At 40.0% G+C, this 18,715-nt stretch overlaps 1 protein-coding gene across 1 annotated transcript in view; it reads left to right on the top strand.

Moving 5' to 3' along the window:
* ASCC3 (activating signal cointegrator 1 complex subunit 3) overlaps positions 1-18,715 on the top strand; it is a 354,089-nt gene that overhangs the window by 135,205 nt on the left and 200,169 nt on the right. The window contains exons 12-13 of the mRNA XM_056125104.1: positions 3,802-3,978; positions 7,992-8,063. Coding sequence (XP_055981079.1) covers positions 3,802-3,978; positions 7,992-8,063 — 249 coding nt within the window. The remainder of the gene's footprint in view (positions 1-3,801; positions 3,979-7,991; positions 8,064-18,715) is intronic.

Here is an 18,715-nt window from a genome sequence, read left to right as displayed (position 1 = left end):
CAAAAACGAAAACCCAGCTATAAATCCTGATTTAGCTGTATAATTTTGATTTCTACATGCTCTGTAGTTGCACAAAACTATTTATTCCTTCTCTCCTTTTTTTGCCAAAAAAACTAACCTCTTTTAGAAATGAGACAAATCTCACTGTTCAAAAAATATATCGTTGGTTGTGAGATTATTTTTCTGTCAGTCCTCATTCCATTTGCTCCAAACCTGTATTTTATAAGCATACCAAATTTTATTTGTTGTATGAAGTACTTTCTAATTCACCACTCAAAATGAATTATATATTTTTTGTATTTTCTTTGTAATGCCTTTGTATATTTTAAACAGCTACTATTGCCTTTCTTTAGTTGTACATATTGCTATAATTATATCTTTATATTTAAACCTCTGTGTATCTTCATTTTCATATCATAAGTATTTATGTGATTGTTTGCATATTTGCATTATACCATCCCTGTCATCCTAATTTTTGGCATATAACAGTTATTCTACTTGTTTTGTGATTACCATATATCCCCAGCAGATGGCACACACTTCAGAATTCTTAATGTAAGAAGCGATTCTGATATTTTCAGTCAGGATCTGAAAATTGTATTTCTCTTCAGGATTTGAAGTTTAAGATTGGATAAAGGACTAATTTCACAGAACACATGACAATCTTAAGAGGAACTTTTTTATTATATTTTTAATTTTTGTATTAAGGCGCTGGGCTGGAATGATAGCACAGCAATAGAGCGTTTGCCTTGTGCGCTTCCAGCCTGGCCGACCCGAGTTCGATTCCTCTGCCCCTCTCGGAGAGCCCAGCAAGCTACCGAGAGTATTCCACCTGCACAGCAAAGCCTGGCAAGCTCCCCGTGACATATTCAATATGCCAAACACAGTACCAACAAGTCTCACAATAGAGACGTTGCTGGGCCCGTTCGAGCAATTTGATGAGCAACGGGAGGACAGTGTTAAGGCACTATGATTTATCAAGTTACTCATAGTTGAGTTTCAGGCATATAATATTTGAACATCAATCCCATCACCAGAGTCAATTTCTCTCCACCAACATCCCCAGTTTCCCTCCCACCCACGAGCCTATCTCCTTGACATTTTCTTTGTTTGGTTTTTGTAGTTTGGATCTCGTGCTCTCAATGTTGTTGGTTCTGTGGTTCAGATACATAGATGTACCACACCTCTCTACTGCCAATATATCCAAGGCCCTTACATCCTGTACCTGTTACTTTCTGTCTGCCTTTACTCCCCTCTGCCCTTGGTTTCTCTTTAAGAGAAATTTGAAAATGATGAAAGACAAATCTTTTGTTAAAGGTGGTAACAATATTAATACCAAATAATAATTGTCTTTTAGAACTAAGTTTATAGTTTCACCCCTTTTCTGAATATATTTGGCCATCATGCCCTACTCCAAAGCACTAGTATTTTTTCACCACAGTCCACTGAACTCCCTCTCTGCTGGAATTTCCCCCACCCTCTCCCTACAACATCATGAGTCCAGTTATCCAAAGACCAAAGGTTTATTCCCATTTGACTTTGTTTCCTTGCTTTGCTTCATATGAAGAGATCATCCAGTACTTGTTTTTCTTCTTATTTTATTTAGCATAACCTTTTCCACTTTTATCTTTGTTATTATAAAAAGCTGGAGTGATAGCACAGTGGGTAGGGTGTTTGCCTTGCAAGCGGTCGGCCCCTCCGAGCCGGGTTTGATTCCTCCGCCCCTCTCAGAGAGCCTGGCAAGCTACTGAGAGTGTCTCGCCTGCACGGCAAAGCCTGGAAAGCTCCCCGTGACTTATTCGATATGCCAAATACAGTAGCAGGAAGTCTCACAATGGAGACTTTACTGTGTCCACTCAAGCAAATTGATGAACAATGGAAGGACAATGCTACAATACTACATTATAAAAGACAAGGTTTATGTTTTTATAATAGCTGGGTAGTATTTTATTTCATATAGAGACCACATCGTCATTACTCACATCAGATGTTGGTGTTTTTCAGTATCCTGGCTATTGTAAGCAGTGCTACAATGGCTACAAACAACATAGGTATATGTCTGTAGTTTTGAATTAATGGACTTTTTTTTATTCTTTGATTAGATATCTGAAAATGGAACTGTTAAATTAGATGGTAGATCTGTTCTTAATATTTTGACAAATTTAAAAACTATTTTTTAAAAGAAGTTGAAATAGTTTATACTCCCACCAATAATGTATTTTCTTTTTTGAGAGTCTATGTATCTATGTTCAGCAGGGATATTTGATCTGTAGTTTATATTTTGGGATGTTCTTATCTTTTCTAGCCATTTCTCTTCAATTTTTGGAAGACCTTGAGTGGGATAGATAATAGGTTATCTTTGAAGATTTGGTAGAATTTATGATTAAAACCATCGTGTTCTAGGCTTTTATTTGAGGGTAGACTTTATTCACCTCCAATTCTTTGTTACTTCCACCTTTCTGCTGTCTTTAGGATTCTTTTTTTTTCTTGATTTATTTTATTTTGTTATAAAATTAGATGAAAATTTTTACTGTTTCTAATTTTGATCTGTATTGCTATGAGCTCCTTCTAAGAAATTCTCACTATCCCATATCTCCCGATCTCTCTTATCTTTATTTTCATTTGTTTCCAGGAATATCTTTGATTTCCTCATTGATCCAATAGTTACTAAGTAGCAGTTTTTTTAATCTGCCACCAAAAGTAGGATGCCTCCCATGTTGCCTTCTGTTTACTTGTCCCATTTACTTTACTTATGGCATTTACTAACAGTAATACCTGACATTACCCAATTTATTTGCTTATTAATTCTTTTTTCCGATAAAAAGTCATCTTCTGAGAGTAAAATTTTGTTGATTACAATTACCTGGTGCCACTCAGAATAGCTTTAGGTACACAGTATATAACTGTCTCTTCACTTCTATTGCAATAATTGACAAAATCCTCTATGATTTTACTTTGAATTCTATCTTTACTCCATTCTCAAGAAACAGCATTTTTGTCTTTTCTCTCCATTGTGATTTACCTTGTTCTAGGAACTTTGCTAGTGAAAATGAATATCCAGTCAGAAGACACCTTACTGGTTTTGTGAAGTAGATTTATTAAATACTGAAAGCTCATGAATTTAACTCTGAATGAACAAAGTATGACTTAAAGGACTTGTCAAATAATTTCTAGATAATATCACTCAGAGGTAACTGTTTGTTTTAAATGCAAAAGTATATTTTGAAACTTCACCATTTTTAAAATTTGTTTCTGTGTGTGTATAATCCTTTTTTGAATCCCAATGGATTGTAAATTTAATGAAGCAGATCTTTTTCTTCAACCAGTCTGGAGCGATAGCACAGCAGGTAAGGTGTTTGCCTTGCAAGCATCCAACATGGCCAACCCAAGTTTGATTCCTCTGCCCCTCTTGGAAAGCCTGGCAAGCTACCAAGAGTATCTCGCTGGCACGGCAAAGCCTGGCAAGCTACCCATGGCATATTCGATATGCAAAACACAGTAACAACAAAGTTTCACGATGGAGACGTTACTGGGCCCGCTAGAGCAAATTGATGAACAACGGGAGGACAGTGACAGGACAGTGACAGTCTTTTGTTGCTGGACAGATGCTTATAGTATATGATAATCTCAGGTTAAGGCATTTTCATTCATATTTTCTGTTTTTTATATATGAATTGTTCTGTTTTTATTTGTGGATTTCCTTTTTGTATCAATATAGTTTGTATTTTCTAAAACTTACTTTAAATTTAGAAAACCAGTGGTTGAATTTATCTTGTTCAATAACAAAAATATTCCATATAGGTTGAATCCACACAGAGTATGATAAGGATTCTTGGCCTTTCTGCTACCTTACCCAACTACCTCGATGTTGCACAGTTTTTACATGTTAATCCCTTCATTGGACTCTTCTACTTTGATGGCCGTTTTCGACCCGTTCCTCTTGGACAGACGTTTTTGGGAGTTAAAAGTGCAAATAAGGTAAATATTCATTTTTGTAATATTACTTTTCTTGTAAAAATTATTTTTGTTGATGAATTGTTCAATATTTGTTTGGGATTCCCCAAACTCCAGGAGACCATTTCAGTAGCATTAGAGATAGAACATTCAAGCCAAAAATCAGGTACATTTCCTCAGCAAAATGCTCTAGAGAAGCGAATCACGACGAATCACGACCATCCTGTTATTTGTCGATTGCCTCGAGCAGGCCCCAGTAATGTCTCCTTCATCCACGCCCTGAGATTTTTTAAGAAAGTGCTATATTCAGGGCTCTTTAGGAGAATGAGACCCATCATTGTTAGTGGTATTTGGCATATTGGGTACCCCACGGGGAGTTTGCCAGACTCTGCTGTGTGGGCAGGTTACATTCGGTAGCCTGCCAGTTTGTCCAAAGTAGGAATGAGATAATAAGATGTCATAATAGGATGTCCGGGAGTTGGTTTTTATAGTCTCTGAGTCTTGGCCATTGATGGGATTACACGGCGCCAGGGGGCCAGTTGGTGGGTGTGACCCCCGCCTACTGGAATTCGGAGGATCTGGGTGGAGGATGCTCAGCCCTGATCCAAGTAGGCTTGGGGAATCTCATCCCCGGGACCCGTTTGCCTTTGTTCCTCTACCGGTACCTTCAGGTGTGCGGAGAGTGGTCTCAGCATGGTGGCGGCTGGTCCTGGAGGTCTTTGGCTGCTGGAGCCCTGGTCGGGGCAGGGAGGAAAGCTCAACCCGCTCCCCTCCAAGGGGCCCTGGCGAGAACAGCCAGGCGCGGGGGCAGGAGACTGCACTGTTCTCTTCCTGGAGCTGGTTTTTATAGTTTTTTATGCTTCTAGAGAAGCATGTTCTTCTAAAAGTTGCTTTCGTGTTTTTCACTGCTATTATCAGTGCATACTTTGTAATCGTAGATGTTGTAAGTTTCACAAAGTTATTAATATATTAATAAAAGTTCAGTGTGAAAGAATGTCTCTTTTAACCTATAGTATATTTTATGCAATATTAAAATATAATAGTTTATATGCAGCTAAAAATGTTATTGTATTAAATGTTTAAAAGGGTCTCTATTCCAGTCTTTTGTAATTGTCACATAAACTTCATTAAGTCTATATGTCTAGGCATGCATATTTTTTAAACATTTTGATAAGACTGTAATGAAATTAGTTTATCTAATTTTCAGTTGTTGTGACACCCGGGTGTTGCTCGGGGGAACCATCCAGCTGAGAACCTAGGGCCTGAGTAGTAGAAGGCATGTGCTTTCCCTCCTGAGCCACATCCCTGCCATTATTTTCTTTCTTTTTTATTTATTTGTGTGTCTGTGTGTGTGTGTGTTTCTGTGTGTTTCTGTGTGAAACAAATAGTGTTTTGTTTGTTTGCTTTTGGGACCACACCCAGCTGTGCCCAGGGCTTAGACCTGGCTCTGAGCTCAGGGATCCTTCCTACCAGACACAGGGAACCTTAGGAGACAATGGGATTGAGCTCAAGTGCGCTGCATGCAAGGCAAATGCCCTACCCCACTGGACTATAGCTTTAGCCCCACATGATATGCATATTTTAAATTTGCCTCAAGTGCTTTTCAGTATTACTTGTCACTTGTTCTTTAGTCATGTCATAATATACATGAATTTATAGTTTTTTAATATATCATTAAAACAGTGATAGACCTGTTTATGTCTTTGTATTATTCTTTCAGCTTTATAATTTAAACTATCACAAATGATTATCACAGAAAGATACAAAAATAAAATATCTTTCAAATGTATGTCAGTCATCTTAAACTATTTTTTCATCCTACAAATGGATGAGTCACTTAAATCTGATTAAAATTATTTTTCACTAAATATCTCAATATTATAATGGTAAAATAAATGTTAGCTGATAAGCTGTTACAATTTTTTTATGTTAGAAATTTATTAAAAGTTTTTTTTCTTTCAATTTCTATCAAGACACCATGATTCACAAAGTCGTTCTTAGTAGAATTGTTTCAGGTATTCACTGTTCCAACACCAATCCTATCACCAGTGTCCCTTTCCCTCCACCAGTGTCCCCAGATTCACTTCTACTCCCAACCTGTTCCCTTGGCAAGCATAGAACAAATATATTTCATATTGCTTGCGCCAGTTAAACTTAAAGAAATGGAGAATTGGAATTACTAGAAAATAAATCAGTAAAAGTGTCAGGATTGATTGCTATAAGATTTTAACCTATGTCAGTCAAGAAATTCAAATAATGTAATACAATGTAGTATACTGCCTTTTCTTATTTACATAACAAAGTTTTCAACACTGGCATCTAAAAAATATTGGATTAAATTTTATTTTGTACCTGGATCTTATTGTAGTAATCATCATATCATCCTGTCATAAATGAAGCTTTAAAAAAATCTGTTTGCAAATGAAATAGGCAAAACCTACAATTTTAAAACTTATTAAGAGTGAAGAGAATTAAGAAAATTTAAATGTAAAAATATGAATAGGCCTACAAAAGTACAAAGTGTTTGCTCCCAAGAAAGGGAATACTTTTATATCAGAAAATATAGATATTGCTTCACTCTATTAAATATTTAAAGGATTGGAATAAAAAATCTCGAGATTTAGAAAAACTGATCAGACATGGAATAATCAGTATGGGGAGGGCAGGTGGGGGGGATGGAGGAGGGAGAGAGAGAGAGAGAGAGAGAGAAAGAGAGAGAGACTGCCATAGAAACAGGCTGTGAGGAGGATGGTGGGAGGGAAACTGGGGACATTGGTGGTGGGAAATGTACATTGGTTGGGGGATGGGTATTGGAACATTGTATGACTGAAACCAGACCATGATCATCTTTGTAACTCTATCTCATGGTGACTCAAAAATAAAAAAAAATTTTAAAGTATTAATTTTATACTCAGCTGAAATATGCACTTGGTAACCCTTATATATTTCCCCAGCAGGTCATTCAGTACACTTTTAATCTTTTAAGAATTTGTCATTTCTTTTGGAAACAAATCCCTTGTAGGCTTTTCAGAGTTTCATTCCGAAACACATAATGAAATTTGGTTGTTATGGAGGAAATGGGAAAATGGTGTATCTGACACATCCACTTTGAAATAATGACTGACCAGAACTAACCCAGAATACACTAAAGTCTATTCGTTTCCTTGCGAGAGTTATTTTTGAAGCATGAATGAGAAGCTATTTGTGGTTTTCTCACTTAGTCTCTGAAAGTTATAGAAGTTTCCAGAGTTTTAAAGTGTTGACCTAATTTAAACAAAAAAAAATTATTTAATTGCATCTGAAATGACATTTTTATGCCCTCCAAACTTCTAATATAAATTGAGTAGAGAGAGAACTTGTGTGTTATATGCCTTCTCCTTGCCTTTTTGGATGAAAACTTTCTCATTATTACCAGGGAAAATAAGAATCATTTCTTGTTACTAAAGTTGCAGATATTCTAAAGAATATTGGAACTCTTACAGTTAAAATATATTGCATTAAACTTTGTAATAGAATATCTGCACCTCTTCGTAAATATGACAGAATTTGTTTCTTTTGACTTTAGTTTTATATGCTATGATGCTTCAGTCCTACCAGTAGTTCTGGTAGCTAGTGAATTATATAGGAGAATAATTGATGAAAAGTAGTCTAGAGAATGAACTTGTCTGGGAAAAAGAGAACTAAAATGTTACTCGTGGGACTGGAGTGTTACCTTACAGGGTAAAACACATGCTTTGCATGCAGGAGTTTCATTTTTATCTATTGGTCCCCAAAGTACTACCAGGAGTGAGCATTGAACTGGTAGTAGCCCCCAATCACTGCCATGTATGACTCACCTCATTTCTCCAATTTATTCTTAAAAAAAACTAAATATAGTTTTCTATTATTTTTTAAATTATTATAATTAAGTAATTAAAAAGTTAGTGATCCAAAAATATTGGATGAGCTAGTCTTTCAAAAGTTTTTTTAAAGATGCATTGTAATTAGAAAAGTTTTGTGTGCAGTTACACGTGCTTCATTTGTTGTTTTTCTTTAAGGTGCAGCAACTGAATAACATGGATGAAGTATGCTATGAAAGTGTTTTGAAGCAAGTAAAGGCTGGACACCAGGTATCATCTTTTAATCTTTTTTGTTTTATTATTTTGAGAATGCCTAATAATTACACTTACTATTTTTAGGCAGCTTAGAAAATTTGTCTTAAGAAAAATCATGAGATGAGGACTTAGAGGCTTTTAATTAACATTTTTGTCCTAGTGTGTAATATTATAACTTATAAATGCTCAGATATCATCCTAATAGGTCATGCATTTTTGATCATGTCATTTTTATTAAATAGAGAGGAGAAGAAAGATCTCATGCTACTGGTTTTCCCTCCTCTCTTGGTGGTGCCATTGTTACAGTACAAGGGGTTACGTTTGTACTTGGCCATGGTGCTCTGACTCTTGCTTGTGGTGCTAACCAGGAAACACTCATTACATACAAGTTGCCATGTTCACATACGTTTCTGGAAGTTTCACACTTTTAGCTATGCTTGCACACATGCTTTCCAAGGGGCTTATTCTTTACCTGAGATCCCTGTGGATCACACACTTCAGTTGCTCGCCAGAGGGTCACATACCTGGCCACAGGGCTCACATAGCTTTTAATTGTGATACTTGTCAGGGAGTTACCCCCTTTGTTGTATTTGCATACCTGAGGCTGCTGTGTGCCAGAGGTTGTATACGTTCATGGTACCAGGGGTGCCAAACAGTAGAACCATGGAGATCATACTCTGCAGATGTGGACAGCACCATGAATCTTACTCCTACAAGGCAAGTGCCCTTGCCACTGAGCCACCTCAGAGTCCCAGGACATCATTCTTCACATTTTCATTTGTTTGAATGTTTTGTTTTAAAATGCCAACTTTGGACTGAAGAGATGGCACAGTGGTTAAGGCATTTTCCTAACCTGCCACCAGCTTCAGTACAGTTGCCAGGCCTAGATATGGTTCCCGGAGTCTAGCTAGGATTGACCTCTGAGCACGGAACCAGCTGTGACCTCTAAATAAATAAGGGAGGAACGATAGTATAGCAGTTAGGGCACTTGACATGTGCCTGGCTGACCCAGATTTAATCCCTAGCATTCCAGTATGGTCCCCAGAGCACTGCCAGGAGTAATTGCAGAGTGCAAAGCCAAGAATAATCCCTAAGAATCATCAGGTGTAGCCCCAAAGCCAACTATATAGCCAAATAATAAAGCACCCACCTTTCGTACCTAAAACATAATTTTTGTACATACTTGAAATTTTTGGTTGTTATAATATTCTTATTGTTTTGATAAAGAAGTGTCCATTTAAGTGTATATAGTAGAATTTTTTTATACTGTTAATGATATTTGGAAATGAAATTCTGTCGAGAAAAAAGCTTTGTGTCAGAACTGACTTTGGCAAACAGATCCGAGAAGCACTTGAGCAGTGTGCCTGAATAATGCGGAAACACACTTAGGCACAGAGGTAGGACTTTCTGTCCCCATGCAGGACTGCTCTGTGCAGGGGAGCCTTTCAGCCACTGCAGTTTTGATTGGTGTAGAGTTGTTCCATCCAGAGGGTATTAATCTGCTTCACTGCTGGGCGGCCCTTGACTTGTGCTTTCCTCTTGTTGGTGAACTGGGGTACATCTGTGCATGCTTAACCACGTTGGCTGCCCCTGGCCGTACCTGAGACCTGACCTTCAACTGTCTCCAGGCTTGTTTTTATCTGGACTCAGGATGACTCCATATTATTTTTTTCCTTTTTATATTATCAGTTTTATTTTTACACTCTTGTCCAAAATGCTATCAGAGAGGAATGATATTTGTTTGCGTAAAACTTAATCATTGCTCAATTAGGTGTGGTTTAGGAATCACTTTATTTGTTTTATGGGATTCCCCCCACAGTGTTATCCTTTTATGACACATGAAATGAAGTCTTTTCCATGCCTTTGGTTTTTCAAATTAGGAGCCTCAGTGAACAAAACAAATCAAAGATGAGTTGAACATAAGAATTCAGAACACTGCCTACTGCCTACTGAACCTACTTGATGCATTTTACCCCTGTTTTAAGAAACAGTTTTAAAGTCAAGTGTCTAAACCCAAGAGAAGGTGCTTGGTCTTAAGAATTACTTTTTAAGAAATCAAATTATAATTATTTTAAATTGCATAATAATAATGACTCCTTTACCTCTTGATTATTAAATGCCCCAAACTGCTAACATTTTATTTATTAATCTCATTGAATTCTTTCAGGAGTCTATGAGTCAGGTACTATTATCCTCATCTGGCAAATGAATAAAATTAGGTTCAATGCAAAATGATATACTGGAATGATATACTTTCTATTCCAGGCCTTTTGAGTGTAGTTGTTTCAGCTAATCATAATGTCGTGTCAATTTATTTATTTTTTTTGCATAATTGCTCCCCTTTGATCCTAAATCAAACCTGTTTTGTGAGTGACATTACTTATCATGTACCAATAAGTGGTTTAAAAGACCGGAATTTGTTCTTTGATTGTTGTTCTTTGCCAAATACTAACTAGCGTAAGTCCTCTGGGAAACTGCAGCCTTGAGTGAAACAACATGTAATGAAACCAGTTGCTCTAATGTTATTTTGTTCAGTATTGACCAGGATTTCTTTTTTTTCTCATCAACCTTATAATCAAACAGCATTGAACAACAACAACAACAAAATGAGGTTATTCAAAGATCTGCTGTACTTGTCCTTGGTCAGGAGCTGCTGTGTTTTATTCTGTAAAGGTCCAGATAGTAAATATCTCAGCCCTTGTGAATTTCAGGCCCAATATTCTCTGTTGTAGCATGAAAGCAGCCGTGGGCGATAAGTGAACAATGGACATGGCTGTGTTCCAATAAAACCTTACAGAAACCTGCTACGGCTGCCCTGAGCTTTCAGACTTTATTTTTCCACCCATGTTCTAGAGTGCCTCCTGAGATTTCCTTAGCCTGAATGTCTGATGATCCTCAAATGCTGTTGAGAGAAATTTTGGAGAGCATTTTAGAGAAACTCCTATAAGAAGGAAATGTTCTATGTGGCCACCTGCATAACAGTTCTCCCGACAATATGCTTTGATTCCGAGCTGTTTTATAGACTCCACCCACACCAACGGAGTGGTAGGGATCCCTGGTGGTTTATGTGAAGTGGGGGGGGGGGGCGGTGACAGCGGCCTCAAGAAGGAAATACACCGCTTCCCTCTCTACCCACCTCGGTCACCAGGGAAGTTCCTGGGAAATTCTAGACTAATGAAGGTCTCCTCTGAGTCATGGCCCGGTGTGTCCCTGGCGCTTGTGTCCTGCCAAACTCAAGCTACACCTGGCATCCACCTGTTCCGCACGGTGCAGGAAATGAGTCCTGCCACCCGGGGACTCAGGCTGGAGCAAAGGATGGTTCTTTAAGGGAAGGGAAAGTCAGTCCTCCCCAGGCTCCTCGGATCTGTTGCCTTTCAGGGGTCCATCGGTGCTTGGGCCTAGAATTCTGCATCTCAGTGGTTTCCAGGCTCCTGAGATGGGTATTTGGTGTCAAATGCCTCCATGCCTTCTGGCTGGTTTAAATTTTAGATTCTGTTCTTCCCAAGATACAGGCAGGAATTTTTCACCCCAATTGCAGGCAGTAAGCACCCTTCCCCCTCCCCACCCCACCCACCCACCAGCATCCTGCCTGTAGTCTTTGATGAAAAAATCAGTTCGTTGATTAAAAAAAAAACAATCAGTTCCAAACAGGAGCCCATGCCTGTGTGGAGTTTGCAGCTTTCTTGTGTCTGTGTTTTCTCTGATTGCTGTCGGGTATGTTATTTTCTTCCCATATTCCAGAGATTAAGTTCATTGGTAGGTCTCATTCTGAGTGTGAGTAGAGTGGCGTGCCCGCCCTAGGTGGAAGGGAGGGGCACCTTGTCTTGATTGATTCCTGCCTTGGATGGACTTCCAGAATGGACCCTGAGTACCAGTGACCCTGAACTGGAGTAAGAGGATTAGAAAATGATTACCAATTACTGTTTAATATTAGAAGGAGGGAAAAGATAGCTTAGAGAAAATTGGTAATGATGGAAATTTTTTTTTCACCAGAAATATACTGTAAGGAACTTGTTCTTATCAGTTAGCTAATTTGATAAAAATGTTTCATTATAAGTCATTTTGCTTAAAATCTATTTTCAGGATCCCATTAAGGACATTAAGTGGACTTACTAAAACAATACTGTGAAATAAGAGCATATATTTAGTGTGATTGGCCAGACATTGCCACTAAGACCATGAGCATTTAATTCTAATTTTTATATTATAGAAAACATTTTAGCTAACAAATATCCAGACTTACTGTTTTCCCCTACTTTATTTATACACCATGGTTTACAAAGTTGTTCATGATGATTTGTTACAGGCGTTCAATATTCCAACACCAATCCCACCACCACTGTCACCTGCCCTCCACCATTGTCTCCATTTTCCCAACCACCTGTCAAGCCTGCCCCCATAGAAGGCCAAAAATACTTGTTTTCTTTTAATGAATCAATGTGAGATACAGTTACATACTTACAAACTTTCATGTTTACACTTCAGTCATATAATGATTGAATACCCATCCCTCCGCCAGTGCCAATTCTCCACCACCAATGTTCCCAGTATCCCTCCTGCCAGTCCCCCATTCACCCCCCACACACACCTTTGTGGCAGGCATGTTCCTTCTTACTCTCTCTCTCCTTTTGGGTGTTGTAGTTTGCATACAGGTAGTAAGTGACCATCATGTTCGGTCTATAGTCTACTTTCAGCATGTTTCTGCCATCCCGAGCGAGCCCTCCAAGCATCATTTACTTAGTGGTCCCTTCTCTATCCCAGCTGCCTTTTCCCCCAGCATGTGAAGCCAGCTTCCAAGCCATGGTACCATCCTCCTGGCACTTATCTCGACTATCCTTAGGTGTTGGTCTCCTACTATGTTACTTTATATTCCACAAATGAGTACACTTATTCTGTGTCTGTCCCTCTCTTTCTGACTAATTTCACTTAGCATGATACTCTCCATATTCATTCACTTATAAGCAAGGATCCTTCTGACCCTTATCTCTATTATCCTTCATTTGGGCCAACAATAATTCATTTTATATTGCTTGTTACCCCTAAATGGCCAACAGTGATCATAAAATGTTTCCATATAAGAAAATTTGTGAAAATTGTTGTGTGGGGACATTAAGTTCTTGTCTGAGGGACAATTAAGCTCTTGTTACAGATTAATCTTCTGTGTTAATGTTTTTGTTAGTTGAGATTGGTTGGTTTCTCCATTACATCCTATCCATCTACTATTAGGATGTCAGTGTTGTAGATATTGGAGAAGTAGTGTGGCCACATGCCCACTCCTTTTACTTTTACCATTACTAAATCCAGAAGTAGTAACTGGACAGGTCCACCAAGTTAAGTGTTTGACTAGGCGATACTTTGGTGTGTGGGAGTGGCTTCCAGAACTTTCTTTGGGCAGGAGCTGGCCTGCCCCACTCTGGGAGCACCCCAGAGGTCACAACTGGGAATGGGTATCTAAGAAACTTTTGTACCTAAGTGATCTCTTTCAAGATTTACTTGAGTCTATGAAACAAGACTGGCAGATGAGCTTACACAGCAACTGTGGCGGGATGTGGACGTGGCTGCTGGGGCTTCTGGAAGTAGAGGATGCTGAGGGGTTGTTATACATCCCGACCTCGAGAATGCCAGGTGTTTTTAGTCGGGACCTGTCTACCTGAAGTTTTCAGCAAATTAGGTTCTTCAGCAGATTAGGGTCTCCATGAGGCTCAGTCTTGAGGTGATAGAGTTCAACTGGAGCCATGGCAGCGGCTTTTGGGTGGGGAGTGTATGGGTGTTGACTGGCCCTCCCCTCTCCAAAAGCACCCTGGAGCTCTCTGAGCTTATTATTTTTTTTACATGGTGTGCTATGTTAGAAATATTCCACAAATGTTTCCCCATCAGTTTTTGTAAAAAATAAATTGCATGTTGGCACCAGAGAGATAGTACAGTGGTTTAGCACTTGCCTCACCCTCAGCTGACCCTAATTTAAATTCCCACACTGCGTTTGGTACCTGAGCACCACCAGGAGTGATCCTTGAGCACAGAGCTGGGAGTATTCCCTGAGCAGCACTGAGTATGGTACAAACCCTCCCCACCCTTTCAATAAAAATAAATAAGTTACATTTTGTTTACTATCTAGTTTTTAGAATTTGTTTCTGTTCTTGTTCATTGAAATGGGAAGCTTGGCTACAGTGGTGGTTACTGTTTGGAAAGGACAGAGAGGCATCTTGTCACCAGGGGTGGCTGTTCTGCAGTTGTGAGGAAACTGGGCGTTGAGAGTTTGAAAACCCTAACCAGAAGTCGACTAACCACAAGGACTAGCTACCGCCTTCTTTGTGCACTTCCGCAGTTGCCCGCCTTCTGGGGCTACATTGCAGACTGTCTCCTGCTGTACTCGCCTCTGCCAGATATGCTGTCACAGTGGGTGTTTGTGTAGCATGTGATTACAGTTTTAGGGCCACAGAAGTACCCTAAAAAATCAGACCTTCAGCCCAAGTGTTCGCGTGAGTTTTTCATTTTTGATTTCAAACAAGAATTCGAGCAGGATAACTATGGCCTGGGCTTGGGTATTGTCTCCTGAGAGTTTAGGCTAGAGGTCTCACAGTTTGTTTTTGAGTAAGGTAAAGGTAAAGGCCCTCCCGTTGATCGTCGATTTGCTCAAGCGGGCCCAGTAACGTCTCCATTGGAGACTTTGTTGTTACTGTGTTTGGCATATCGAATACTCTCGGTAGCTTGCCGGGCTCTCCGAGAGGGGCGGAGGAATCGAACTCGGGTCGGCCATGTTGGCCGCTTGTAAGGCGAACGCCCTACCGCTGTCGCTCCACTAAGTGGCATTTGTTTTTCAGAATCAGAAAGTTCTTTTTTTTTTTCCCTTGGGCTTTTTGAGTCACAACCGGTGATGCTCAGGGATTACTCTTGGTTCTGCACTCAGGAAAAACTCTTTGCAGTGCTCGGTGGACCATATGGGAATGCCAGGGATCGAACTAAGGTCAGCTGCATGCAAGGCAAATGCCCTCATCCCTGCTGTACTATCATGCCAGCCCCAGAATCAGTACTTTTCTTAAGACCTGGGGTTGGAGAGAGAGTATAGTGGGTAAGGCAAATGACTTGCAAATGTCAGATTCAACTTTGATCCCCAGCACCATATATGGTTCCCCAAGCCCCGCCAGTAGAATGCAGAGCCAGTTGTAAGCCCTAAGCAACCCTGGATTGGCTTCAAAACCAGTAGATATGCACATATCTTTCCCTTGCCCTCCACTATGTGTATTTAAATGTATATGTAACTGTCACTGTCTTCCCATTGTTCATCAGTTTGCTCCAGCAGGCCCAGTAATGTCTCCATTGTGAGACTTATTACTGTGTTTGGCATATCGAATATGTCACTGGTAGCTTGCCAGGCTTTGCCATGCGGACCAGATAGTCTCAGTAGCTTGCTGGGCTCTCTTCGAGAGGGGTGGAGGAATCAAACCTGGATTGACCTGGTCGGCCGGGTGCAAGGCAAACACCCTACCCGCTGTACTATCAGTCCAGCCCATGTATGTATATCAAGGAACATTTTCAGAGTAGCTTTATTATTTTCTATTTTAACATAATTACTCTAATTTCTACATTTCCGTCTGCATGTGGTCATTTAAACTTTTGCTTATACAAAATTCATTGTAATTAATAGTTACAAAATATTACTGAATTATAATTGTACTGTATATGCAGTATTTTATTCACTGTTTTTTATTCCAATGCCAATGAAACAATTTTCCTTGTTTATACATGATTTAAACCAGTTTTTCCCATAGTGGGATGCTGGAGCAGGGGCATTAAATGCAGGGGCATTTTAGTAGCTTTAGTTGCAGTTGGGGTCACTTTGCTTAAATAGGGTAGATTTCTGGGCTGAGGAAAGGAGAGTGATTTCGCTCCACTCTTCCCCCCTCTTAAAACAGCAGAGGTTGTGGAGTAGAGGAGAAAGGTCGGTCAAATAAGTTTGGGAAACTTTGGCCTTTATAATTTTAATATCTAGGAAAAGTAAATGGTGTTTTTATTCAGTCTCAGATGCATTATTTTCTTTTTGTTTTTAATATCCCCAGTCCTCTGTCCTAACCTTTATTATCTTCTGTTTCTGAGAAGTGAACCTAAGACATGCTAAGCAGTGTCCTAGGATCATGCAGCTAGTGAAGGGAGGCACTAGGATTGTGCCAGTCATTGTGTTGACAGACACTAAATCTGGTACCCTGAGCACTGCCAGGAATGATTCCTGAGTGCAGAATGAGGTATAAGCCCTGAGCACTGTCAGGCGTGGCCCCCCAAACAAAACAGTAATACAAGTGTGTTTAATATGACCTAAAACAGACAGCAGTAACAACAAAACAAGTTGAAACAGATTTAATGCCTGAGCTAACCAATGTCTCCCTACAATCCTGCCCGTTTACCTTTGAGCTGGCATTGTTCCTTTTTTTGGTTCTTCCTCCATTTTAAAGTGCATTAAATGTTTGCAGTTTCCTATTTAAGTACTGCCACCCTACTGATCATACATTATCTGCCCTATTTTTGTTGTTGTTGAATCATTTCCTAAAGGTAAAGGTAAGGTAAAGGCCCTCCCGTTGATCGTCGATTTGCTCGAGCGGGCCCAGTAACGTCTCCATTGGAGACTTTGTTGTTACTGTGTCTGGCATATCGAATACTCTCGGTAGCTTGCCGGGCTCTCCGAGAATCATTTCCTAAGGAAAAATATCCTATAATAGAATTCTGGCTGTGTTTTTATGTTCTGACCATATAGTTCTCATAGTGCATTCTGAATGGGTTATAACATTTTTTTATCAGAGTTGACTTACATAAAATTGTTTATAAACTTAGGGCACATTCCTCTTGTCATTGTAGTACGCAGTAAGGCTGTTGCTTGATGTGTGTTTCCATTTTCTTTTACAACTTTAAGGAATAAAGGACAAACTCAAAGCAATATAAACTTTTTCTTATATATACGAAAAACATCTTACATATAACTTCTGAATCAGGATTATGAAAATACTTTTTATACTTTGCTTTGGATTCACATTTGCTCTCAGAAAATCTGTCTTTCTCTGTATTTGGGAGAGGGAGATGGTGGATATCTCCCCAGTGGGGCTTGGAAGTTTGGAGACCCCACTGGTGAATCTCAGCCCACAAGGCTGGCAGTTCAGTTCTTGGGCCCTAGAGTACATGGCTGCTGCAATGCCAATGTTAATGTTACCCGGGCCCTGGCCCTGTGCTGCTGGGCATTGAGCCTGAGTTGGCACATTCCCAGCATGCAATCTAGCCACTGTATTACCTCTCAGCCCTCTTCCCTGATCTTTCACTTCAAACAATCTTGCTTTGGATTTTGGCCTCTAGCTTTATTATTGAAATAATAAGTTCAAATATGATTAATATAGGAGCTTGCTAGATAACAGTACAGTAGGTAGGGCACTTGCTTTGCATTCAGTCCAACTGGGTTTGATCCCCGGAATCTCATATGGTAATCTAAGCACTGCCAGGAGTGATTCCTGAGTACAGAGCAAGGTGTAAGCCTGAGCCATGTCAGATGTCTCCCCCCGCCCCCAACACACACACACAGTAAAACAGAAACAGGGATATGTTTAATTGACCTAAAAGAGACAGCAACAACAACAAAACAAGTTGAAACAGATTTAGTGCTTGAGCTAGCCAAAAACACCAAAAATGAGACAGGAGAAAAGGTTCCTATTATTGTGGACATTAAGGGGCATGGGTGGGTCACCAGGGAATTTGCTAAGGACAGTTGATCACTTCCATCTCTCCTGTCTGAAGGCCAGCAAGTCTCTTAGATAATGAATATAGCTAAGGGGCAGTGATGTCACCCTTAAAGAGAGAACACAGCTCAGGAGACTTCTGCTCTTGGCCCCTGCTCTTGTGCCCAGATTGGCAGCTTTTCCTTGAGTCCCTCACCTGTGCCAAGTGGGAAAAGCTGCAGTTCACAAAGGAAGACTGTTGGCCAGAAGGAAATTTTCCTGTGCTGGTGGGGTCCTGAGAATTGTGTGCAAGATTTGCATACAGAACTCAGAAGATTACAAGAGTTTATTGGACAATTTAAGTAGATGGGTCCAGGTCCTTCCACAAATGTCCAGGCCTCTCCTTTCCCCATGAACGACATCACTCATCCTGTCCCTGGCATTGTCACATTCTGTGTATGACCTCTCGTCTCGCCCCATGCAGTCTGCTCACTCTCTGTGACTGATGGCCATGTCCCATCACTCTGCAGCTCTCTGTCCCATGCACACTTTTGTAAGTCTCCAACCACAGACACTTGCATGTGAGCAAGATCCCTGTGCTCTGTAACCTATGGCTGAGCCTCCCAACTGAACTCCAGTAGTTCCTGTCATCCTGTTCCAACTTTCCTAGTCTGTGTCCACATTTGGGTGGATGAGACTCCTGTGCTTAGCATCTATCCCTGCCTGGGCTTCCAGGCCCTGCCTGATTGTGAGCTTTCCTGGGCATCTGAGCCCTGTCTGGGTTCATAGCCCTACCTCATCCTTTAGTCTGCTGAGAGAGAGTCCAGCGAGAATGTGGGACTGAGGGCAGAGATTGGGGACCTCCTTTTATCTGCTGTCATATTCCACTTCCAGCCATCCCATTATCTATTTTGATCAGCTCCCTGTGACAAAATTCACCTGGCCCTGCATCCTTCCACTGCCTATTGTCTCATG

Source organism: Sorex fumeus, unplaced genomic scaffold (genome assembly GCF_029834395.1).
Source record: "Sorex fumeus unplaced genomic scaffold, SorFum_2.1 ptg000054l, whole genome shotgun sequence".
NCBI classification, from domain to species: Eukaryota; Metazoa; Chordata; class Mammalia; order Eulipotyphla; family Soricidae; genus Sorex; species Sorex fumeus.
The sequence above is the reverse complement of the archived record's forward strand: the minus strand, read 5'-3'. Positions and strand labels throughout refer to the sequence as shown.